At 44.4% G+C, this 27,947-nt stretch overlaps 1 protein-coding gene across 1 annotated transcript; it reads right to left on the bottom strand.

Annotated features, from left to right (window-relative positions):
- Positions 1-1,751: 1,751 nt before the first annotated feature.
- Positions 1,752-27,459, bottom strand: LOC135570631 (zinc finger protein 135-like). The gene is made up of 4 exons (XM_065016578.1): positions 26,654-27,459; positions 13,415-14,487; positions 9,751-10,105; positions 1,752-3,918 (listed from the first exon to the last, which is right to left on the bottom strand). The coding sequence occupies exons 1-4, from the start codon at positions 27,213-27,215 to the stop codon at positions 2,846-2,848; spliced, it is 3,063 nt and encodes a 1,020-aa protein (XP_064872650.1). The 5' UTR covers positions 27,216-27,459; the 3' UTR covers positions 1,752-2,845.
- Positions 27,460-27,947: the final 488 nt, after the last annotated feature.

Consider the following 27,947-nt stretch of genomic DNA (forward strand, 5'->3'; position numbering starts at 1 on the left):
TTCAGATAGAGAATAACTGCAGTTAAAGTGGGGTGACTGTGGTATTTCAGATAGAGAATAACTGCAGTAAAAGTGGGGTGACTGTGGTATTTCAGATAGAGAATAACTGCAGTTAAAGTAGGGTGACTGGTATTTCAGATAGAGAATAACTGCAGTTAAAGTGGGGTGACTGTGGTATTTCAGATAGAGAATAACTGCAGTAAAAGTGGGGTGACTGTGGTATTTCAGATAGACAATAACTGCAGTTAAAGTGGGGTGACTGTGGTATTTCAGATAGAGAATAACTGCAGTAAAAGTAGGGTGACTGTGGTATTTCAGATAGAGAATAACTGCAGTTAAAGTGGGGTGACTGTGGTATTTCAGATAGAGAATAACTGCAGTAAAAGTAGGGTGACTGTGGTATTTCAGATGCAGAATAACTGCAGTAAAATGAACTCATTTGTAGCATACTGCAGTTATATTGCACCCTGACTACAATATGTTTTTCGTGAGGGCAGTCATGACATACAGGGCCTTCGGAAAGTATTCAGACCCCTTGATATTTCCCACATTTTGTTACATTACAGCCTTATTCTAAAATGTATTAAATCCATGTTTTTGTTACTCAATCTATACACAATACCCCATAATGGTGACTGTGGTATTTCAGATGCAGAATAACTGCAGTAAAAGTGGGGTGACTGTGGTATTTCGGATGCAGAATAACTGCAGTAAAAGTAGGGTGACTGTGGTATTTCGGATATAGAATATCTGCAGTAAAAGTGGGGTGACTGTGGTATTTCGGATAGAGAATAACTGCAGTAAAAGTAGGGTGACTGTGGTATTTCGGATAGAGAATAACTGCAGTAGAAATGGGGTGACTGTGGTATTTCGGATAGAGAATAACTGCAGTAAAAGTGGGGTGACTGTGGTATTTCAGATAGAGAATAACTGCAGTAAAAGTGGGGTGACTGTGGTATTTCGGATGCAGAATAACTGCAGTAAAAGTGGGGTGACTGTGGTATTTCGGATGCAGAATATCTGCAGTAAAAGTGGGGTGACTGTGGTATTTCTGATGCAGAATAACTGCAGTAAAAGTGGGGTGACTGTGGTATTTCAGATAGAGAATAACTGCAGTAAAAGTGGGGTGACTGTGGTATTTCTGATGCAGAATAACTGCAGTAAAAGTGGGGTGACTGTGGTATTTCAGATAGAGAATAACTGCAGTAAAAATGGGGTGACTGTGGTATTTCGGATAGAGAATAACTGCAGTAAAAGTAGGGTGACTGTGGTATTTCAGATAGAGAATAACTGCAGTAAAAGTGGTGTGACTGTGGTATTTCGGATAGAGAATAACTGCAGTAAAAGTAGGGTGACTGTGGTATTTCAGATAGAGAATATCTGCAGTAAAAGTGGGGTGACTGTGGTATTTCGGATAGAGAATAACTGCGGTAAAAGTGGGGTGACTGTGGTATTTCGGATAGAGAATAACTGCAGTAAAAGTAGGGTGACTGTGGTATTTCAGATGCAGAATAACTGCAGTAAAATGAACTCATTTGTAGCATACTGTAGTTATATTGCACCCTGACTACAATCTGTTTTTCGTGAGGGCAGTCATGACATACAGGGCCTTCGGAAAGTATTCAGACCCCTTGATATTTCCCACATTTTGTTACATTACAGCCTTATTCTAAAATGTATTAAATCCATGTTTTTGTTACTCAATCTATACACAATACCCCATAATGACAAAGCAAAAACTGTTTTTTATACATTTTTGCAAGTTTATTAAAATTTAAATTAAAAAACAAGTCAGAACACAGCCTCTCTATTCTCTCATGTGATTTCAGGTCCTCTAACTGGGAAAATGTCTTTCCACAATGAGAGCAGTGGTTTTGTCTTCTCCTCCTTTGTATGTACCCGTAGGAAGCCATCACTCCCCATTGCTGACCAGAAATGAGCTACAACTGGGCTAATAACTAGCAAAGAAAATAAACAACTGTGTACACGCGACGGTTTGATTTCAAAACAAGCACATCCACTCACTGCCCCACCTGACTTTTCAGTGCAATTAGAATCATCCTCCGATGCACCTAAACAATAAAATCACAGACAGTCTTGAATAGTTCATTTTGTTTTTTTGATGTGTTGTCAGAATGGAACACTACACCAATACAGAACTCCTGGTGTGTTGTCAGAATGGAACACTACACCAATACAGAACTCCTGGTGTGTTGTCAGAATGGAACACTACACCAATACAGAACTCCTGGTGTGTTGTCAGAATGGGCTGATATGAGGTTGATTCAATCACAATTCCCACAGTAATATAATAATAATAATAATAATTCCCCGTTTCAGTAGTGGGAAACGTTTATAGTGTTAACGGGGCAAAGTAAAAAGTGACGTGAAGTTCAATCTCATGCGTCTCTACAGGTATTTCTGGTGCACGGCCGTCCTGGGAAAGCTGCACAATATGATTTCATATGAACAAAACACATTTCAGAACACAGCCTCTATTCTGTCATGTGATTTCAGGTCCTCAGACCGGGAAAATGTCTTTCCGTAATTAGAGCAGTAGTAAGGCTTCTCTGCTGTATGTGTTTTTCCTGCTCTTTCAGGTTCCCTAACTGACCTAAACTCTTTCCACACTGGGAGCAGTGGACAGTCTTATCCTCACCTGAGTGTGTGTATTCTCTCATGCTTTTTCAGGTTCCCTAATCGGGTAAATGTCTTTTGACACTGAGAGCAGTGGTAGGTCTTTTTTTCTGTGTGTGTCCCCTCATGATATTTCAGGCCCCCTAACTGGGTAAAAGTCTTTCCACACAGGGAGCATTGGTAAGGCTTTTCTCCTGTGTGTATTCTCTTATGTATGTTTGTTCAGGTTCCCTAAGTTGGTAAAACTCTTTCCACACTGAGAGCAGTGGTAGGTCTTCTCCACTCCTGTGTGTGTTCCTTCATGATTTTTCAGGCTCACTAAATGGGTAAAACTCATTCCACACTGGCAACATAGGAAAGGCTTTTCTCCTGTATGTATCCTCTCATGCTCTTTAAGGCTCCCTATCCGGGTAAAACTCTTCCCACAGTGGGGACACTGGTAAGGCTTCTCTCCGTTGTGTATTTTCTCATGTTTTTTCAGATATCCTAACAGGGGAAAACTCTTTCCACACTGAGAGCAGTGGTAGGGTTTTTCTCCTGCGTGTATTGCTTCATGCCTATTCAGGCTTCCTAAATGTGTAAAACTTTTTCCACACTTGGAACATTGGAAAGGTTTTTCTCCTGTGTGTTTCATCTCATGCTCTTTTACATTCCCAAATGTGGTAAAATCCTTTCCACAGTAAGAGCAATGGTAAGGCTTCTCCCCTGTGTGTGTCCTTTCATGCTGCTTCAGGTTCTCTAACCACCTAAAATTCCTTCCACACTGGGAACAGATATAAGGCTTCACTCCAGAATGTATTCTCTCATGTATTTTTAGGTGCCCTACTCGGGTAAAACTCTTCCCACATTGGGAGCAATGGTAAGGCCTCTCTCCTGTGTGTATTATTTCATGTTCTTTCAGGTTCCCTAACCGTGTAAAACCCTTTCCACACTGGGAGCATTGGAAAGGTTTCTCTCCTGTGTGTATCCTCTCATGCTCTTTCAGGTGCCTTAACCGTGTAAATTTCGTTACACACTGGGAGCATTGGAAAGGCTTCTCTCCTGTGTGTATTCTCTCATGCTCTTTCAGATGTGATGACTGGTTAAATCTCTTTTCACAATGGGTGCATTGGAAGAGCTTTTCTCCTGTGTGTGTTCTCTCATGCTCTTTGAGCTTACATAACCACTTAAAACTCTTTCCACACTGGGAGCAGTTGTGTCCTGTCGCTGGTTTGGGAATCTCTGGGTCTGGATTCTCTGAAGGACTCTTCCCACTGTCAGAGTGAGAGTCTGGTTTCTCTCCTGCCAAATATAAAAACAGATTATTTTGTTAAACAGAGAGGCATGAATAAAACCTCCAAATGATTGAACGGTCTTCCTATGAGGTTTAATCCAGACTAGATCCCTCATTAGAAAATGGTAAATATGGATTCTGGATGCTGATTGGTTGATAGCCGTTAGATAATCCCAGGTAATACCTGTTCAAAGTTCCATTTGAATTATTATTCTTTACCACCAGTCACTACATCACTACATCCAGTCACTACGACATCACTACGACCAGTCACTACGACATCACTACGACCAGTCACTACAACATCACTTCAACATCAATTCATCCAGTCACTACAACATCACTACGACCAGTCACTACAACATCACAACGACCAGTCACTACAACATCACTACAACATCAATTCATCCAGTCACTACAACATCACTTCAACATCAATTCATCCAGTCACGACAACATCACTACGACCAGTCACTACATCACTACATCCAGTCACTACAACATCTCTACACCCAGTCACTACGACCAGTCACTACAACATCACTACAACATCACAACTACCAGTCACTACAACATCACTACGACCTGTCACTACAACATCACAACTACCAGTCACTACAACATCACTACAACATCACTACGACCAGTCACTACAACATCACTACGACCAGTCACTACAACATCACTACGACATCACTACGACCAGTCACTACAACATCACTACGACCAGTCACTACAACCAGTCACTACAACATCACTAAAACCAGTCACTACAACATCACTACAACATCACTACGACCAGTCACTACAACATCACAACTACCAGTCACTACAACATCACTACGACCAGTCACTACAACATCACAACTACCAGTCACTACAACATCACTACGACCAGTCACGACAACATCACTACGACCAGTCACGACAACATCACTACGACCAGTCACGACAACATCACTACGACCAGTCACTACAACATCACTACGACCAGTCACTACAACATCACTACGACCAGTCACGACAACATCACTACGACCAGTCACGACAACATCACTACGACCAGTCACGACAACATCACTACGACCAGTCACTACGACCAGTCACTACGACCAGTCACTACAACATCACTACGACCAGTCACTACAACATCACTGTGACCAGTCACTACAACCAGTCACTACAACTTCACTACGACCAGTCACTACAACCAGTCACTACAACCAGTCACGACAACATCACTACATCCAGTCACTACAACATCACTACAACATCACTACAACCAGTCACTACAACATCACTACGACCAGTCACTACAACATCACAACTACCAGTCACTACAACATCACTACGACCAGTCACTACAACATCACAACTACCAGTCACTACAACATCACTACGACCAGTCACTACAACATCACTACGACCAGTCACGACAACATCACTACGACCAGTCACGACAACATCACTACGACCAGTCACGACAACATCACTACGACCAGTCACGACAACATCACTACGACCAGTCACGACAACATCACTACGACCAGTCACGACAACATCACTACGACCAGTCACGACAACATCACTACGACCAGTCACTACGACCAGTCACTACAACATCACTACAACATCACTACGACCAGTCACTACAACATCACTGTGACCAGTCACTACAACCAGTCACTACAACTTCACTACGACCAGTCACTACAACCAGTCACTACAACCAGTCACGACAACATCACAACTACCAGTCACTACAACATCACTACGACCAGTCACTACAACATCACTACGACCAGTCACTACAACATCACTACGACCAGTCACTACAACATCACTACGACCAGTCACTACAACATCACTACGACCAGTCACTACAACATCACTACGACCAGTCACTACAACCAGTCACTACAACATCACTGAAACCAGTCACTACAACATCACTACAACATCACTACAACCAGTCACTACAACATCACTACGACCAGTCACTACAACATCACAACTACCAGTCACTACAACATCACTACGACCAGTCACTACAACATCACAACTACCAGTCACTACAACATCACTACGACCAGTCACTACAACATCACTACGACCAGTCACGACAACATCACTACGACCAGTCACGACAACATCACTACGACCAGTCACTACAACATCACTACGACCAGTCACTACAACATCACTACGACCAGTCACTACAACCAGTCACTACAACATCACTAAAACCAGTCACTACAACATCACTACAACATCACTACAACCAGTCACTACAACATCACTACGACCAGTCACTACAACATCACAACTACCAGTCACTACAACATCACTACGACCAGTCACTACAACATCACAACTACCAGTCACTACAACATCACTACGACCAGTCACTACAACATCACTACGACCAGTCACGACAACATCACTACGACCAGTCACGACAACATCACTACGACCAGTCACTACAACATCACTACGACCAGTCACTACAACATCACTACGACCAGTCACGACAACATCACTACGACCAGTCACGACAACATCACTACGACCAGTCACGACAACATCACTACGACCAGTCACGACAACATCACTACGACCAGTCACTACGACCAGTCACTACAACATCACTACAACATCACTACGACCAGTCACTACAACATCACTGTGACCAGTCACTACAACCAGTCACTACAACTTCACTACGACCAGTCACTACAACCAGTCACTACAACCAGTCACGACAACATCACTACATCCAGTCACTACAACATCACTACATCCAGTCACTACAACATCACTTCATCCAGTCACTACAACATCATTACGACTGGAAGTAGTGATATTGTAGTGACTGGATGTAGTGATGTTGTAGTGACTGGATGTAGTGATGTTGTAGTGATGTTGCAGTGACTGGATGTGGTGATGTTGTAGTGACTGGATGTAGTGATGTTGCAGTGACTGGATGTGGTGATGTTGTAGTGATGTTGTAGTGACTGGATGTAGTGATGTTGTAGTGACTGGATGTAGTGATGTTGTAGTGACTGGATGTAGTGATGTTGCAGTGACTGGATGTAGTGATGTTGCAGTGACTGGATGTAGTGATGTTGCAGTGACTGGATGTAGTGATGTTGCAGTGACTGGATGTAGTGATGTTGCAGTGACTGGATGTAGTGATGTTGCAGTGACTGGATGTAGTGATGTTGCAGTGACTGGATGTAGTGATGTTGTAGTGACTGGATGTAGTGACTGGATGTAGTGATGTTGTAGTGACTGGATGTAGTGACGTTGTAGTGACTGGATGTAGTGATGTTGTAGTGACTGGATGTAGTGATGTTGTAGTGTCTGGATGTAGTGACTGGATGTAGTGATGTTGTAGTGTCTGGATGTAGTGATGTTGTAGTGATGTTGTAGTGACTGGATGTAGTGATGTTGTAGTGACTGGATGTAGTGATGTTGTAGTGACTGGATGTAGTGATGTTGTAGTGTCTGGATGTAGTGACTGGATGTAGTGATGTTGCAGTGACTGGATGTGGTGATGTTGTAGTGATGTTGTAGTGACTGGATGTAGTGATGTTGTAGTGACTGGATGTAGTGATGTTGTAGTGACTGGATGTAGTGATGTTGCAGTGACTGGATGTAGTGATGTTGCAGTGACTGGATGTAGTGATGTTGCAGTGACTGGATGTAGTGATGTTGCAGTGACTGGATGTAGTGATGTTGCAGTGACTGGATGTAGTGATGTTGCAGTGACTGGATGTAGTGATGTTGCAGTGACTGGATGTAGTGATGTTGTAGTGACTGGATGTAGTGACTGGATGTAGTGATGTTGTAGTGACTGGATGTAGTGACGTTGTAGTGACTGGATGTAGTGATGTTGTAGTGACTGGATGTAGTGATGTTGTAGTGTCTGGATGTAGTGACTGGATGTAGTGATGTTGTAGTGTCTGGATGTAGTGATGTTGTAGTGATGTTGTAGTGACTGGATGTAGTGATGTTGCAGTGACTGGATGTGGTGACTGGATGTATTGATGTGTAGTTTAGTAGGATGGAGGCTTCATAGCTGTATGGATCTGTAACTGCTACAGTGTAGTTTAGTAGGATGGAGGCTGTATGGATCTGTAACTACTACAGTGTAGTTTAGTAGGATGGAGGCTGTATGGATCTGTAACTACTACAGTGTAGTTTAGTAGGATGGAGGCTGTATGAATCTGTAACTACTACAGTGTAGTTTAGTAGGATGGAGGCTGTATGGATCTGTAACTACTACAGTGTAGTTTAGTAGGATGGAGGCTCCATAGCTGTATGGATCTGTAACTGCTACAGTGTAGTTTAGTAGGATGGAGGCTGTATGGGTCTGTAACTGATACAGTGTAGTTGAGTAGGATGGGGGCTCCATAGCTGTATGGGTCTGTAACTGCTACAGTGTAGTTTAGTAGGATGGAGGCTCCATAGCTGTATGGGTCTGTAACTGCTACAGTGTAGTTTAGTAGGATGGAGGCTCCATAGCTGTATGGATCTGTAACTACTACAGTGTAGTTCAGTAGGATGGAGGCTCCATAGCTGTATGGATCTGTAACTACTACAGTGTAGTTTAGTAGGATGGAGGCTCCATAGCTGTATGGATCTGTAACTGCTACAGTGTAGTTTAGTAGGATGGAGGCTGTATGGGTCTGTAACTGATACAGTGTAGTTGAGTAGGATGGGGGCTCCATAGCTGTATGGGTCTGTAACTGCTACAGTGTAGTTTAGTAGGATGGAGGCTCCATAGCTGTATGGGTCTGTAACTGCTACAGTGTAGTTTAGTAGGATGGAGGCTCCATAGCTGTATGGATCTGTAACTACTACAGTGTAGTTCAGTAGGATGGAGGCTCCATAGCTGTATTGGTCTGTAACTACTACAGTGTAGTTCAGTGGGATGGAGGCTCCATAGCTGTATGGGTCTGTAACTGCTACAGTAAGTATATTTTTAAGTTGAAGAATTCTTTCACGCGGTTTCAAAAAGCCGTATCGCAAGTAATGATTGACTTTCTAAAACACACACGGCTCGTCTCAGACTAGACACAACATAGTACATTTACATCCAGGACACTGAAATTAGTTTGTTTAGTTACATAAGACAGATGGTTATTTAAGGCAAAAATGAAGGTGTGGTGGTTGACTGGTGTGGGTGAGTGAGCGTATAACACGAACCTCTAGCAAAGGTTGCGAGTTCGAATCTCAACACGGATAACTTTAGCATTTTTAGCTAATTAGCTACTTTTGAACTACGTACTACTCTTTTTTTTAGCTAGTTTGCAACGACTTAGCATGTGAGCTAAAACCCTTCCCCTTCTGAGGCCAGGTTGTAACACACGCTTCTTGATTGTTGTTCACATGAGTCAGTCGCCGGCTGAAATCTGTCGGGAGAATAAGCAGAACGCTGCCTGGAATTCTATCTGGTGTCTTCCAATCAAACTCCTTGAAATCTGCCTGGAGTTCTATCTGGTGTCTTCCAATCAAACTCCTTGAAATCTGCCTGGAATTCTATCTGGTGTCTTCCAATCAAACTCCTTGAAATCTGCCTGGAGTTCTATCTGGTGTCTTCCAATCAAACTCCTTGAAATTTGCAGTTGTGTCTTTAAAAAAACACACACTATGTTGTTCTTTAGTGTATTTATATATCGCTTTTCAACAGTAAAAGTTTTTTTTAAAGTCACCTGAGGACGTCTTTAACAATTCATACGATACAGAAAAACATAACCAAGTGTAGTGTCCTTTTAGAAATCACACATTAGTTCAACAACTGCAGAGTTTGTGTCCCTGTTTAAGATATTACTTACTGGAGTTAATCAGATCTCCAGCCTTCTCTTCTTCTGCTTCTTCCTCCTCCAATGTGACAGTAATCTCCTTATTTTCCTCCTCCACTCCAAAATCGTAATCCTCTTCTTTCACTGTGACAGTAAACTCCTCGTCTTCCTCCTCTTTCACTTTGAACGCGCCTTCCTCTTCTTTCGTCGTAACAGCCTCGCCCTTAACTACTTCCTTCACGGTAACAGCCTCACCCTCTACTTGTTTTTGTATTGTAACAGCCTCATCTTCCTCCTCCTCTTTCACGGGAGCATCTTTCTCCGTCCAGCAGACCTCTTCTTCAGCAGGAAGAGAGTATTTGAGTAAACTCATGGTCGGGGATGTTAGCTAAACTAGTGCTAACTAAACCAGCCGACTGACAACAACGTCAATATGAAATTAAATGGGGGTAGCTAGTTGTTTCCACAAAAGTACGTGTAAAACATAGTGGCAAATAAACCACGAAATTGTCCCAAAGATCTTGAATGTTCCGACTTTGTTGTCTAGCGAGCTACCGAGGTGGCTGCAGTTGTTGAAGAAGCGTTCCGTCCACTAGATTATACGTCACAGTAGAAACATCGCCTGAAAGACACATATCGCCATCTGCTGTCTGGAGGGAGGAAACGCAGTTGAGGGAATGTTTATTTTTTGTCTATTAAATAATATTATATTAACACTTTTACAAAGAAAATAACGTGTTGATTGATTAGTTATGCATTTTTAGTACGAATTTCAAACAAACTTTATATCAATCAAATTGATTTATAAAGCCCTTTTTAAATCAGCCGATGTCACAAAGTGACTCTATTATGACTATCAGAGCTCTATTTTGACCATCAGAGAGGTTCATATTCTATTATGACTACCAGAGAGCTCCATATCTATTATGACTATGAGAGAGCTCCATATTCTATTATGACTACCAGAGAGCTCCATATTCTATTATCAGAGCTTCATATTCTATTATGACTACCAGAGCTCAATATTCTATTATCAGAGAGCTTCATATTCTATTATGACTACCAGAGAGCTCCATGTTCTATTATCAGAGAGCTTCATATTCTATTATGACTACCAGAGAGCTCCATGTTCTATTATCAGAGAGCTTCATATTCTATTATGACTACCAGAGAGCTCCATGTTCTATTATGACTATCAGAGAGCTTCATATTCTATTATGACTATCAGAGAGCTCCATATTCTATTATGACTATCAGAGAGCTCCAGTGGTGTAAAGTACATAAGTATAAATACTTTAAAGTACTACTTAAGTAGTTTTTGGTGTATCTGTACTTTACTATTTATATCTTTGACAACTTTTACTTTACTACATTCCTAAAGAATGAAAACAAGAACATTGTCCTGCCTGCTTTGCTTAATAGAAGGAATTTGAAATGATTTATACTTTTACTTTTGATACTTAAGTATATTTAGAACCAAATACTTTTAGACTTTTACTCAAGTAGTTTTTCCACTGGCTGATTTTTACTTGAGTAACTTTCTATTAAAGGCATCTATACTTTTATTCAAGTATGACAATTCTACCTCAACAACAAATGTGTGAATACCAATGAATTTAAAACCCACTATAGCAGGTAGGACTAAGTAGTGTTACATAACCTTGTCTACTCGCTATACTAATGCTCTGCTGTTCAGAAGGTAACATGAAACAGAAACAATGTCTTTCTGCAGTAAAGTTAAGACACTGTTGACCCAAGACAGGATGCTAATCAGTTTAACCTCCGAAACCTCTCAAAAAGCCAGACCAAAATAATACAGCTAGCGAGGGTAGCTACCAGAAGGAAGTAGGCTACACATCCTGCACCCACAAACATTACCCAGAATTCCTAGCATCACCATCTACAGTGCCTTCGGGAAGTGTTCAGACCCCTTCACTTTTCCCCCACATGTTGTTACGTTACAGCCTTATTCTAAAATGGATTAAACACTTTTTAATGTTTGTTTTTAATGTTTGTTTTTACTACTCTACACACAATACCTCCTAATGACAAAGAGAAAACACGTTTTTACATTTTTTGCAAATTTATTACAAATACAAAACGGAAAACCCTTCTTTACTTTAGTATTCAGACCCTTTAATGACATCACAATACCCCCATAATGACATCACAATACCCCCATAGTATTCAGACCCTTTTGCTATGAGACTCCAAACTGAGTGCCGGTGTATCCTGTTTCCATTACATTAGTATTCAGACCCTTTTGCTATGAGACTCCAAACTGAGCGCCGGTGTATCCTGTTTCCATTACTTTAGTATTCAGACCCTTTTGCTATGAGACTCCAAACTGAGCGCCGGTGTATCCTGTTTCCATTACATTAGTATTCAGACCCTTTTGCTATGAGACTCCAAACTGAGCGCCGGTGTATCCTGTTTCCATTACTTTAGTATTCAGACCCTTTTGCTATGAGACTCCAAACTGAGTGCCGGTGTATCCTGTTTCCATTACATTAGTATTCAGACCCTTTTGCTATGAGACTCCAAACTGAGCGCCGGTGTATCCTGTTTCCATTACTTTAGTATTCAGACCCTTTTGCTATGAGACTCCAAACTGAGCGCCGGTGTATCCTGTTTCCATTACATTAGTATTCAGACCCTTTTGCTATGAGACTCCAAACTGAGCGCCGGTGTATCCTGTTTCCATTACTTTAGTATTCAGACCCTTTTGCTATGAGACTCCAAACTGAGTGCCGGTGTATCCTGTTTCCATTACATTAGTATTCAGACCCTTTTGCTATGAGACTCCAAACTGAGCGCCGGTGTATCCTGTTTCCATTACTTTAGTATTCAGACCCTTTTGCTATGAGACTCCAAACTGAGCGCCGGTGTATCCTGTTTCCATTACTTTAGTATTCAGACCCTTTTGCTATGAGACTCCAAACTGAGCGCCGGTGTATCCTGTTTCCATTACTTTAGTATTCAGACCCTTTTGCTATGAGACTCCAAACTGAGCGCCTTTAGTATTCAGACCCTTTTGCTATGAGACTCCAAACTGAGTGCCGGTGTATCCTGTTTCCATTACTTTAGTATTCAGACCCTTTTGCTATGAGACGCCAAACTGAGCGCCGGTGTATCCTGTTTCCATTGATCATCGATGAGATGTTTCTACAACTTGATTGGACTCCACCTGTGGTAAATTCAACTGAATGGACACGATTTGGAAAGAGACACACACCTGTTTATATAGAACCTTCCAGGACAACCTATAAAAAGGTTTACAGTGCACGTAAGATTAAAAAAAACAAGCCATGAGGTGGAAAGAATTGTCCGAAGAGCTCCGAGACAGGATTGTGTCGAAGGCACAGATCTGACGAAGGGTACCAAAAAATGTCTGCAGCATTGAAGGTTCCCAAGAACACAGTGGCCTCAAGTGTCAGCTTCCTGGCAATGCCAGGTTTTTGGCTAAAATAAAATGTTGTGGTACTGGGTACAGTTCTTTGGCACTTGGATTAGAATCGGTGGCATGGTCAGATGACACGGCCACACTCATGAAAGGTTAAAGTCATAAAAGGTTAAGGAGCATTGGTAAGGCTTTTCTCCTGTGTGTTTCTTCTTATGCTCTTTCAGGTTCTGGGAGCAGTGGACGGTCTTATCACCTGAGTGTGTGTATTCTCTCATGCTTTTTCAGGTTCCCTTATTGGGTAAATGTCTTTTGACACTGAGAGCAGTGGTAGGTCTTTTTTTCTGTGTGTGTCCCCTCGTGATATTTCAGGCCCCCTAACTGGGTAAAGGTCTTTTCACACATGGAGCATTGGTAAGGCTTTTCTCCTGTGTGTTTCTTCTTATGCTCTTTTAGGTTCCCTAACTTGGTAAAATCCTTGCCGCACAGGGAGCAATGGTAAGGTTTCTCCCCTGTGTGCGTCCTCTCATGCTCTTTCAGGTCCCCTAACCACCGAAAACTCTTTCCACAGTGGGAACAGGGGTAAGGCTTTTCTTCAGAGTGTATTTTCTCATGTTTTTTCAAATACCCTAACTGGGTAAAACGCTTTCCACAATGAGAGCAGTGGTAGAGTTTTTCTCCTGTGTGTATTCCTTCATGCCTTTTCAGATTTCCTAAATGTGTAAATCTCTTTCCACACTGGGAACATTGTAAAGGTTTTTCTCCTGTGTGTTTCTTCTTATGCTCTTTTACGTTCCCTAATGTGGTAAAATCCTTTCCACACTGAGCGCAATGGTAAGGCTTCTCCCCTCTATGTGTCCTTTCATGCTGCTTCAGGTTCTCTAACCACCTAAAATTCTTTCCACACTGGGAACAGAGGTAAGCCTTCACTCCAGAGTGAATTCTCTCATGTATTTTTAGGTGTGCTAATCGAGTATAACGCTTTCCACACTGGGAGCAATGGAAAGGCTTCTCTCCTGTGTGTATCCTCTCGAAAGGCTTCTCTCCTGTGTGTATCCTCTCATGCTCTTTCAGGTGCCTTAACCATGTAAAACCCTTTCCACACTGGGGACATTGGAAAGGCTTCTCTCCTGTGTGTATTTTATCATGCTCTTTCAGAAGTGATGACTGGTTAAATCTCTTTTCACAATGGGAACATTGGAAGAGCTTTTTTCCTGCATGTGTTCTCTCATGCTCTTTGAGCTTAGATAACCACTTAAAACTCTTTCCACACTGGGAGCAGTTGTGTCCTGTCGCTGGTTTGGGAATCTCTGGTTCTGGATTCTCTGAAGGACTCTTCCCGCTGTCAGAGTGACAGTCTGGTTTCTCTCCTGCCAAAGATAAAACAGATTATTTTGTTAAACAGAGACCTGAATGAATGATTAAACTGTTTTCCTATGAGGTTTAATCCAGACTAGATCCTTCAAAATAAAATCATTATAAAATGCTGATTGGTTGATATTCGCAATAATCTCAGGTAATGCCTTTTTAAAAGTTCCATCCATCCTATTTTTTTAGGGGAAGATTTAGGCTTTCTGATAATGTATAAACAATAATAAAACAAACACTGTGCCAAGAGGTCACTAAAACTCCACAGAAAATCAGATATTTTCTTAACATGAAGGGAAATGGTAGATTTTGTTTTTTAGAACTGTCCGGAAAGTTGACTGCTTTCTGCTGTTAAGGGAGAGGCAAGATCTTTAAAAAATATATATATTTTTTAAAAGCCCACTTTAAATCTGAGATTTCATCCATATGTTAAAATATATATATATATATATATATATGGTCCATCTGAAACATCCTGCAGAGAACTACAGAACAACACGAATTTAGTCTTGTCCAAATTACAGTACAAGTTTTAAACCAACCAGGCGTTCTGTTAGGTAACCAGGTCAGATAGCAGCTCTAACATAGGCTGGCCAACAGGTGGGGCAATGGAGAGACCTCCAGTGCCTTCGGAAAATATTCAGACCCCTTGACTCCCTTTTTTTTTTACACATTTTGTTACGTTACAGCCTTATTCTAAACATGGATTAAATGTTTATCCTCATCGATCTACACAGAATAACCCATAATGACATCACAATACACAATACCCCATAATGACATCACAATACCCCATAGTGACAAAGTGAAAACAGTTTTTTTTTAAACCCCCAGAAATACCTTATTTACATAAGTATTCAAACCCTTTACTATAAGACTCGAAATTGAGTTCCGTTGCATCCCGTTTCCATTGATCATCCTAGAGATGTTTCTACAAGTTGATTGGACTCCACCTGCAGTAAATTCAATTGACTGGACATCATTTGGGAAAGGCACACACCTGTCTATATAGAGCCTTCCCGAAGGACAACCATCTCCGCAGCACTCTACCAATCAGGCCTTTATGGTGGAGTGGCCAGACAGAAGCCACTCCACCAATCAGGCCTTTATGGTGGAGTGGCCAGACAGAAGCCAAACCACCAATCAGGCCTTTATGGTGGAGTGGCCAGACAGAAGCCACTCCACCAATCAGGCCTTTATGGTGGAGTGGCCAGACAGAAGCCACTCCACCAATCAGGCCTTTATGGTGGAGTGGCCAGACAGAAGCCACTCCTCGGTAAAAGGCATTGGAGTTTGCCAAAGGGAACCTAAAGGACTCTCCGACCATGAGAAACAAGATTATCTGGTCTGATGAAACCAAAACGTAACTCTTTGGCCTGAATGTTAAATCTGGAGGAAATCTAGCACTAGCCCTACGGTGAAGCATGGTGGTGACAGAATCATACCGTGGGAATGTCGTTCAGCGGCAGGGCCAGGGAGACTAGTCTGGATCAAGTGAAAGATGAATGGAGCAAAGTTCAGAGAGATCCTTGATGAAAACCTGATCCAGAGTGCTCAGGACCTGACTGGGGTCCTCATCTTTCCAACAAGACAACGACCCTAAGCACACAGCCAAGACAACGCCCCTAAGCACAGAGCCAAGACAACGACCCTAAGCACACAGCCAAGACAACGACCCTAAGCACACAGCCAAGACAACGACCCTAAGCACACAGCCAAGACAACGACCCTAAGCACACAGCCAAGACAACGACCCTAAGCACACAGCCAAGACAACGACCCTAAGCACACAGCCAAGACAACGACCCTAAGCACACAGCCAAGACAACGACCCTAAGCACACAGCCAAGACAGCGACCCTAAGCACACAGCCAAGACAACGACCCTAAGCACACAGCCAAGACAACGCAGGAGTGGCTTCGGGACAAGTCTCAGAATGTCCTTGAGTGGTCCAGCCAGAGCCCGGACTGGAACCTGATCGAACATCTCTGGAGAGACCTGAAAATAGCTGTACAGCGACACTCCCCATCCAACCTGACAGAACTTGAGAGGATCTGCAGAGAAGAATGGGAGAAACTCCCCAAATACAGGTGTGCCAAGCTTGTAGCGTCATACCCAAGAAAACTTGAGGCTGTAATCGCTACCAAAAGGTGCTTCAACAAAGTACTAAGTACATACTTATGTAAATGTCATATTTCAGTTTTTATTTTTGTTATAATTAACAAAAAATTATAAACAACCTGTTTTTGATTTGTTATTATGGGGCATTGTGTAGATTGATGAGAGGGAAAAAACGATTTAATCTCTTTTAGAATAAGGCTGTAATGTAACAAAATGTGGAAATGCACACAACAGAGACCATGGAGGAGAGACAACAGAGAACATGGAGGAGACAACAGAGAACATGGAGGAGAGACACAACAGAGAACATGGAGGAGAGACACAACAGAGACCATGGAGGAGAGACACAACAGAGAACATGGAGGAGAGACACAACAGAGACCATGGAGGAGAGACACAACAGAGAACATGGAGGAGAGACACAACAGAGAACATGGAGGAGAGACACAACAGAGAACATGGAGGAGAGACACAACAGAGAACATGGAGGAGAGACACAACAACAGAGAACATGGAGGAGAGACACACAACAGAGACCATGGAGGAGAGACACACAACAGAGACCATGGAGGAGAGACACAACAGAGACCATGGAGGAGAGACACAACAGAGAACATGGAGGAGAGACACAACAGAGAACATGGAGGAGAGACACAACAGAGAACATGGAGGAGAGACACAACAGAGACCATGGAGGAGAGACACACAACAGAGAACATGGAGGAGAGACACACAACAGAGACCATGGAGGAGAGACAACAGAGAACATGGAGGAGAGACAACAGAGACCATGGAGGAGAGACACAACAGAGACCATGGAGGAGAGACACAACAGAGAACATGGAGGAGACACACAACAGAGAACATGGAGGAGAGACACAACAGAGAACATGGAGGAGAGACACACAACAGAGACCATGGAGGAGAGACACAACAGAGAACATGGAGGAGAGACACACAACAGAGAACATGGAGGAGACACACAACAGAGACCATGGAGGAGAGACACACAACAGAGAACATGGAGGAGAGACACAACAGAGAACATGGAGGAGAGACCCAACAGAGAACATGGAGGAGAGACACACAACAGAGACCATGGAGGAGAGACACAACAGAGAACATGGAGGAGAGACACACAACAGAGACCATGGAGGAGAGACACACAACAGAGACCATGGAGGAGAGACACAACAGAGAACATGGAGGAGAGACACAACAGAGAACATGGAGGAGAGACACAACAGAGAACATGGAGGAGAGACACAACAGAGAACATGGAGAGACACAACAGAGAACATGGAGGAGAGACACAACAGAGACCATGGAGGAGAGACACAACAGAGAACATGGAGGAGACACAACAGAGAACATGGAGGAGAGACACAACAGAGAACATGGAGGAGAGACACACAACAGAGAACATGGAGGAGAGACACAACAGAGACCATGGAGGAGAGACACACAACAGAGACCATGGAGGAGAGACACAACAGAGAACATAGAGGAGAGACACAACAGAGAACATGGAGGAGAGACACAACAGAGAACATGGAGGAGAGACACAACAGAGAACATGGAGGAGACACACAACAGAGAACATGGAGGAGACACACAACAGAGACCATGGAGGAGAGACACAACACAGACCATGGAGGAGAGACACACAACAGAGACCATGGAGGAGAGACACAACAGAGAACATGGAGGAGAGACACAACAGAGAACATGGAGGAGAGACACAACAGAGAACATGGAGGAGACACACAACAGAGAACATGGAGGAGAGACACAACAGAGAACATGGAGAGACACAACAGAGAACATGGAGGAGAGACACAACAGAGAACATGGAGAGACACAACAGAGAACATGGAGGAGAGACACAACAGAGAACATGGAGGAGAGACACAACAGAGACCATGGAGGAGAGACAACAGAGAACATGGAGAGACACAACAGAGAACATGGAGGAGAGACACACAACAGAGAACATGGAGGAGACACACAACAGAGAACATGGAGGAGAGACACAACAGAGAACATGGAGGAGAGACACAACAACAGAGAACATGGAGGAGAGACACAACAACAGAGAACATGGAGGAGAGACACAACAACAGAGAACATGGAGGAGAGACACAACAGAGAACATGGAGGAGAGACACACAACAGAGAACATGGAGAGACACAACAGAGAACATGGAGGAGAGACACAACAGAGAACATGGAGGAGAGATACAACAGAGAACATGGAGGAGAGACACAACAACAGAGAACATGGAGGAGAGACACAACAACAGAGAACATGGAGGAGAGACACAACAGAGACCATGGAGGAGAGACACAACAGAGAACATGGAGGAGAGACACAACAGAGAACATGGAGGAGAGACACAACAGAGAACATGGAGGAGACACACAACAGAGAACATGGAGGAGACACACAACAGAGACCATGGAGGAGAGACACAACACAGACCATGGAGGAGAGACACACAACAGAGACCATGGAGGAGAGACACAACAGAGAACATAGAGGAGAGACACAACAGAGAACATGGAGGAGAGACAACAGAGAACATGGAGGAGAGACACAACAGAGACCATGGAGAGACACAACAGAGACCATGGAGGAGAGACACAACAGAGACCATGGAGGAGAGACACAACAGAGAACATGGAGGAGAGACACAACAGAGAACATGGAGGAGAGACACAACAGAGAACATGGAGGAGAGACACAACAGAGACCATGGAGGAGAGACACACAACAGAGAACATGGAGGAGAGACACACAACAGAGACCATGGAGGAGAGACAACAGAGAACATGGAGGAGAGACAACAGAGACCATGGAGGAGAGACACAACAGAGACCATGGAGGAGAGACACAACAGAGAACATGGAGGAGACACACAACAGAGAACATGGAGGAGAGACACAACAGAGAACATGGAGGAGAGACACAACAGAGAACATGGAGGAGAGACACAACAGAGACCATGGAGGAGAGACACACAACAGAGAACATGGAGGAGAGACACACAACAGAGACCATGGAGGAGAGACAACAGAGAACATGGAGGAGAGACAACAGAGACCATGGAGGAGAGACACAACAGAGACCATGGAGGAGAGACACAACAGAGAACATGGAGGAGACACACAACAGAGAACATGGAGGAGAGACACAACAGAGAACATGGAGGAGAGACACACAACAGAGACCATGGAGGAGAGACACAACAGAGAACATGGAGGAGAGACACACAACAGAGAACATGGAGGAGACACACAACAGAGACCATGGAGGAGAGACACACAACAGAGAACATGGAGGAGAGACACAACAGAGAACATGGAGGAGAGACACAACAGAGAACATGGAGGAGACACACAACAGAGAACATGGAGGAGACACACAACAGAGACCATGGAGGAGAGACACAACACAGACCATGGAGGAGAGACACACAACAGAGACCATGGAGGAGAGACACAACAGAGAACATAGAGGAGAGACACAACAGAGAACATGGAGGAGAGACACAACAGAGAACATGGAGGAGAGACACAACAGAGAACATGGAGGAGAGACACAACAGAGAACATGGAGAGACACAACAGAGAACATGGAGGAGAGACAACAGAGAACATGGAGAGACACAACAGAGAACATGGAGGAGAGACACAACAGAGAACATGGAGGAGAGACACAACAGAGACCATGGAGGAGAGACAACAGAGAACATGGAGAGACACAACAGAGAACATGGAGGAGAGACACACAACAGAGAACATGGAGGAGACACACAACAGAGAACATGGAGGAGAGACACACAACAGAGAACATGGAGGAGAGACACAACAACAGAGAACATGGAGGAGAGACACAACAACAGAGAACATGGAGGAGAGACACAACAACAGAGAACATGGAGGAGAGACACAACAGAGAACATGGAGGAGAGACACACAACAGAGAACATGGAGGAGAGACACAACAGAGAACATGGAGAGACACAACAGAGAACATGGAGAGACACAACAGAGAACATGGAGGAGAGACACAACAGAGAACATGGAGGAGAGACACAACAGAGACCATGGAGGAGAGATACAACAGAGAACATGGAGGAGAGACACAACAGAGACCATGGAGGAGAGACACACAACAGAGACCATGGAGGAGAGACACAACAGAGAACATGGAGGAGAGACACAACAGAGAACATGGAGGAGAGACACAACAACAGAGAACATGGAGGAGAGACACAACAACAGAGAACATGGAGGAGAGACACAACAACAGAGAACATGGAGGAGAGACACAACAGAGAACATGGAGGAGAGACACACAACAGAGAACATGGAGGAGAGACACAACAGAGAACATGGAGAGACACAACAGAGAACATGGAGGAGAGACACAACAGAGAACATGGAGGAGAGACACAACAGAGACCATGGAGGAGAGACACAACAGAGAACATGGAGGAGAGACACAACAGAGAACATGGAGAGACACAACAGAGAACATGGAGGAGACACACAACAGAGAACATGGAGAGACACAACAGAGAACATGGAGGAGAGACACAACAGAGAACATGGAGAGACACAACAGAGAACATGGAGGAGAGACACAACAGAGAACATGGAGGAGAGACACACAACAGAGAACATGGAGGAGAGACACACAACAGAGACCATGGAGGAGACACAACAGAGAACATGGAGAGACACAACAGAGAACATGGAGAGACACAACAGAGAACATGGAGAGACACAACAGAGAACATGGAGGAGAGACACAACAGAGAACATGGAGGAGAGACACAACAGAGAACATGGAGGAGAGACACAACAGAGAACATGGAGGAGAGACAACAGAGACCATGGAGGAGAGACAACAGAGACCATGGAGGAGAGACACAACAGAGAACATGGAGAGACACAACAGAGAACATGGAGGAGAGACACAACAGAGACCATGGAGGAGAGACACAACAGAGAACATGGAGGAGAGACACAACAGAGAACATGGAGGAGAGACACAACAGAGAACATGGAGGAGAGACACAACAGAGACCATGGAGGAGACACAACAGAGACCATGGAGGAGAGACACAACAGAGACCATGGAGGAGAGACACAACAGAGAACATGGAGAGACACAACAGAGAACATGGAGGAGAGACACAACAGAGACCATGGAGGAGAGACACAACAGAGACCATGGAGGAGAGACACAACAGAGACCATGGAGGAGAGACACACAACAGAGACCATGGAGGAGAGACACAACAACAGAGAACATGGAGAGACACAACAGAGAACATGGAGGAGAGACACAACAGAGACCATGGAGGAGAGACACAACAACAGAGAACATGGAGAGACACAACAGAGAACATGGAGGAGAGACACAACAGAGACCATGGAGGAGAGACACAACAGAGAACATGGAGAGACACAACAGAGAACATGGAGGAGAGACACAACAGAGACCATGGAGGAGAGACACACAACAGAGAACATGGAGGAGAGACACAACAGAGAACATGGAGGAGAGACACAACAGAGAACATGGAGAGACACAACAGAGAACATGGAGGAGAGACACAACAGAGACCATGGAGAAGAGACACAACAGAGAACATGGAGAGACACAACAGAGAACATGGAGGAGAGACACAACAGAGACCATGGAGGAGAGACACACAACAGAGAACATGGAGGAGAGACACAACAGAGAACATGGAGGAGAGACACAACAGAGACCATGGAGGAGAGACACAACAACAGAGAACATGGAGAGACACAACAGAGAACATGGAGGAGAGACACAACAGAGAACATGGAGAGACACAACAGAGAACATGGTGACACACACAACAGAGAACATGGAGGAGAGACAACAGAGAACATGGAGGAGAGACACACAACAGAGAACATGGAGAGACACAACAGAGAACATGGAGACACACAACAGAGAACATGGAGACACACACAACAGAGAACATGGAGGAGAGACAACAGAGAACATGGAGGAGAGACACAACAGAGACCATGGAGGAGAGACACAACAGAGAACATGGAGGAGAGACACAACAACAGAGAACATGGAGGAGAGACACAACAGAGACCATGGAGGAGAGACACAACAGAGACCATGGAGGAGAGACACAACAGAGAACATGGAGAGACACAACAGAGAACATGGAGGAGAGACACAACAGAGAACATGGAGGAGAGACACAACAGAGACCATGGAGGAGAGACACAACAGAGACCATGGAGGAGAGACACAACAGAGAACATGGAGAGACACAACAGAGAACATGGAGGAGAGACACAACAGAGAACATGGAGGAGAGACACAACAGAGACCATGGAGGAGAGACACAACAGAGACCATGGAGGAGAGACACACAACAGAGACCATGGAGGAGACACACAACAGAGACCATGGAGGAGAGACACAACAGAGACCATGGAGGAGAGACACAACAGAGAACATGGAGGAGAGACACAACAGAGAACATGGAGGAGAGACACAACAGAGAACATGGAGGAGAGACACACAACAGAGAACATGGAGAGACAACAGAGACCATGGAGGAGAGACACACAACAGAGAACATGGAGGAGAGACACAACAGAGAACATGGAGGAGAGACACACAACAGAGACCATGGAGGAGAGACACAACAGAGAACATGGAGGAGACACACAACAGAGACCATGGAGGAGAGACACACAACAGAGAACATGGAGGAGAGACACAACAGAGAACATGGAGGAGAGACACACAACAGAGACCATGGAGGAGAGACACAACAGAGAACATGAAGGAGAGACACACAACAGAGACCATGGAGGAGAGACACACAACAGAGAACATGGAGGAGAGACACAACAGAGAACCTGAAACAGCATGGATACCATTGTTGTTGAGTGGCTGGGGGACAGCATGAATACCATTGTTGCTGAGTGGCTGGGGGACAGCATGAATACCATTGTTTCTGAGTGGCTGGGGGACAGCATGAATACCATTGTTGCTGAGTAGCTGGGGGACAGCATGAATACCATTGTTGCTGAGTGGCTGGGGGACAGCATGAATACCATTGTTGCTGAGTGGCTGGGGGACAGCATGAATACCATTGTTGTTGAGTGGCTGGGGGACAGCATGAATACCATTGTTGCTGAGTGGCTTGGGGACAGCGTGAATACCATTGTTGCTGAGTGGCTGGGGGACAGCAGGAATACCATTGTTGCTGAGTGGCTGGGGGACAGCGTGAATACCATTGTTGCTGAGTGGCTGGGGGACAGCATGAATACCATTGTTGCTGAGTGGCTGGGGGACAGCGTGAATACCATTGTTGCTGAGTGGCTGGGGGACAGCGTGAATACCATTGTTGTTGAGTGGCTGGGGGACAGCATGAATACCATTGTTGCTGAGTGGCTGGGGGACAGCGTGAATACCATTGTTGCTGAGTGGCTGGGGGACAGCATGAATACCATTGTTGCTGAGTGGCTGGGGGACAGCATGAATACCATTGTTGCTGAGTGGCTGGGGGACAGCAGGAATACCATTGTTGCTGAGTGGCTGGGGGACAGCATGAATACCATTGTTGCTGAGTGGCTGGGGGACAGCATGAATACCATTGTTGCTGAGTGGCTGGGGGACAGCATGAATACCATTGTTGCTGAGTGGCTGGGGGACAGCATGAATACCATTGTTGCTGAGTGGCTGGGGGACAGCATGAATACCATTGTTGCTGAGTGGCTGGGGGACAGCATGAATACCATTGTTGTTGAGTGGCTGGGGGACAGCATGAATACCATTGTTGCTGAGTGGCTTGGGGACAGCATGAATACCATTGTTGCTGAGTGGCTGGGGGACAGCAGGAATACCATTGTTGCTGAGTGGCTGGGGGACAGCAGGAATACCATTGTTGCTGAGTGGCTGGGGGACAGCATGAATACCATTGTTGCTGAGTGGCTGGGGGACAGCATGAATACCATTGTTGCTGAGTGGCTGGGGGACAGCATGAATACCATTGTTGCTGAGTGGCTGGGGGACAGCATGAATACCATTGTTGCTGAGTGGCTGGGGGACAGCATGGATACCATTGTTGTTGAGTGGCTGGGGGACAGCATGGATACCATTGTTGCTGAGTGGCTGGGGGACAGCATGAATACCATTGTTGCTGAGTAGCTGGGGGACAGCATGAATACCATTGTTGCTGAGTGGCTGGGGGACAGCATGAATACCATTGTTGCTGAGTGGCTGGGGGACAGCAGGAATACCATTGTTGCTGAGTGGCTGGGGGACAGCATGAATACCATTGTTGCTGAGTGGCTGGGGGACAGCATGAATACCATTGTTGCTGAGTGGCTGGGGGACAGCATGAATACCATTGTTGCTGAGTGGCTGGGGGACAGCATGAATACCATTGTTGCTGAGTGGCTGGGGGACAGCATGAATACCATTGTTGCTGAGTGGCTGGGGGACAGCATGAATACCATTGTTGCTGAGTGGCTGGGGGACAGCATGGATACCATTGTTGCTGAGTGGCTGGGGACAGCATGAATACCATTGTTGCTGAGTGGCTGGGGGACAGTGTGAATACCATTGTTACTGAGTGGCTGGGGGACAGCATGAATACCATTGTTGCTGAGTGGCTGGGGGACAGCATGAATACCATTGTTGCTGAGTGGCTGGGGGACAGCATGAATACCATTGTTGCTGAGTGGCTGGGGGACAGCATGGATACCATTGTTGCTGAGTGGCTGGGGGACAGCATGAATACCATTGTTGCTGAGTGGCTGGGGGACAGCATGAATACCATTGTTGCTGAGTGGCTGGGGGACAGCATGAATACCATTGTTGCTGAGTGGCTGGGGGACAGCATGAATACCATTGTTGCTGAGTGGCTGGGGGACAGCATGGATACCATTGTTGCTGAGTGGCTGGGGGACAGCATGAATACCATTGTTGCTGAGTGGCTGGGGGACAGCATTAATACCATTGTTGCTGAGTGGCTGGGGGACAGCATGGATACCATTGTTTCTGAGTGGCTGGGGGACAGCATGGATACCATTGTTGCTGAGTGGCTGGGGGACAGCATGAATACCATTGTTGCTGAGTGGCTGGGGGACAGCGTGAATACCATTGTTACTGAGTGGCTGGGGGACAGCATGAATACCATTGTTACTGAGTGGCTGGGGGACAGCATGAATACCATTGTTACTGAGTGGCTGGGGGACAGCATGATCCATAATAAACCCCAGGAAGAGTAGCTGCTGCCTTGGCAGGAACTAATGGGGATCCATAATAAACCCCAGGAAGAGTAGCTGCTGCCTTGGCAGGAACTAATGGGGATCCATAATAAACCCCAGGAAGAGTAGCTGCTGCCTTGGCAGGAACTAATGGGGATCCATAATAAACCCCAGGAAGAGTAGCTGCTGCCTTGGCAGGAACTAATGGGGATCCATAATAAACCCCAGGAAGGGTAGCTGCTGCCTTAGAGGAATGGGCCAAAATACCAGCAACAGTGTGTGAAAACTTTGAAGACTTACAGAAAACGTTTCACCTCTGTCATTGCCAACAAAGGGTATATATCAAAGTATTGAGATAAACTTTTGTTATTGACCAAATACTTATTTTCCACCATAATTTGCAAATAAATTAATAAAAAATCCTACAATGTGATTTACTGGATTTTTTCTCTCTCATTTTGTCTGTCATAGTTGAAGTGTACCTATGATGAAAATTACAGGCCTCTCTCATCTTTTTAAGTGGGAGAACTTGCACAATTGGTAGCTGACTAAATACTTTTTTGGCCCACTGTATTACAATTCTATTAATACATCATAATGTATTACAAACAAGCTTATCTTTTAGGTTCTGAGCTCAGTGGACATTTATAAGTTATATTCTCCCAGAATCAATGGCAAGGCCCAGAGCCAGATATTAAAGTGATACATTAATTCAACAAGGGCAGTTTGTGGCCCTGCTTTTAAGACGGTACTCACTGGTGTTAATCAGATCTTCAGTCTCATCTTCCTCTCCTTCCACCTCCTCTTCATCTCCCAATATGTCTTCCTCCTCCTCTTTATGTAAGATAGCCTCCTCTTCCTCTCCAAAAGGTTCTTTCACTATAATATCCTCATTTTCTTCTTTAAATGTTATGGCCTCCTCTTCCTCATTTTTCATTCTGAAAGCTTCTACCTCTTCTTTCACTGTGACAGCCTCTATCCCCTCTTCATCTTTCACTCTAAAAGGTTCTTCCTCTTCTTTCACTATAACATCCTCCTCTTCTTCTTTCAATGTTATGGCCTCCTCTTCCTCCTTTTTCATTCTGAAAGCTTCTACCTCCTCTTCTTCCACTGTGACAGCCTCTATCCCCTCTTCCTCTTTCCATCTAAAAGATTCCTCTACCTCTTCCTCCTCTTTCATTCTGAAAGCTTCTTCCTCTCCTTTTACTGAAACATCCTCCTCCTCTTCTTTTACGACAACGTTCAGCCCCAGAACTTCTTTCTCCGTCCAGCAGACATCCTCTTCTTTAGCAAGAGGGGAGTAGCTTAGTGAGCTCATGGTTGGTGATGCTAGTTAGCATTAACGAGTAGCCTGGTGCTAAGCTAACTTAGCTAGCTAGCTACCTGTCTAACAACGTAAATATGAACTTAAATGGGGCAACTAGCTACACGAAAGAAGTTTAAAACACAGAGGCAAATATACACCGAAAGCGTCTAAAGAGCTCCAATGTTTTGACTATGTTGGATAGCAAGCCACAGAGGTGACTGACTAGACTGTCGTGAAACAGGTAAGATGAACTAAGTACACCCGGGTCGCGGATTTTTAGAATCTTTCAGAATAAGAGTCCTGACCTGTATACTTTCTAAATGAATAATTAATGAGAAAATGATGCAAAATGATGTGATTTATTTGTTATTGTTATGTATATATATTTTTTTTAATCTAAATGGTCAACATTTATTTTGTGTGTACTCCTATCATGAAGTGGGGCGGCAGGTAGCCTAGTGGTTAGAGCGTTGGACTAGTAACCAAAAGATTGGATCGAATCCCCGAGCTGACAAGGTAAAACTCTGTCGTTCTGCCCCTGAACAAGGCAGTTAACCCACTGTTCCCTGGTAGGCCGTCATTGTAAATAAGAATTTGTTCTTAACTGACTTGCCTAGTTAAATAAAGGTAAAAAAATATATATTGAAAAAATTGGAGCGTACATAATCACCTGTAAATTGTGTCAGTAAAAGGGGTCCATTCTCTTTTTCTTTTTTTTCTCCATATTGACCATAGAAGTCACAA

This window comes from Oncorhynchus nerka, unplaced genomic scaffold (genome assembly GCF_034236695.1).
Source record: "Oncorhynchus nerka isolate Pitt River unplaced genomic scaffold, Oner_Uvic_2.0 unplaced_scaffold_967, whole genome shotgun sequence".
NCBI classification, from domain to species: domain Eukaryota; kingdom Metazoa; phylum Chordata; class Actinopteri; order Salmoniformes; family Salmonidae; genus Oncorhynchus; species Oncorhynchus nerka.

Excerpts from the sequence above, each read along its gene's own strand:
- LOC135570631 (XM_065016578.1), bottom strand. The coding sequence starts at position 27,215 with ATGAGCTCACTAAGCTACTCCCCTCTTGCTAAAGAAGAGGATGTCTGC. Across the intron at positions 10,106-13,414 it reads GTCAAAAGACATTTACCCAA|CTAACATCCCCGACCATGAG; the intron begins TAAGGGAACCTG and ends GCACTAGTTTAG. Across the intron at positions 3,919-9,750 it reads TGGAGATCTGATTAACTCCA|GAGAGAAACCAGACTCTCAC; the intron begins GTAAGTAATATC and ends TATATTTGGCAG.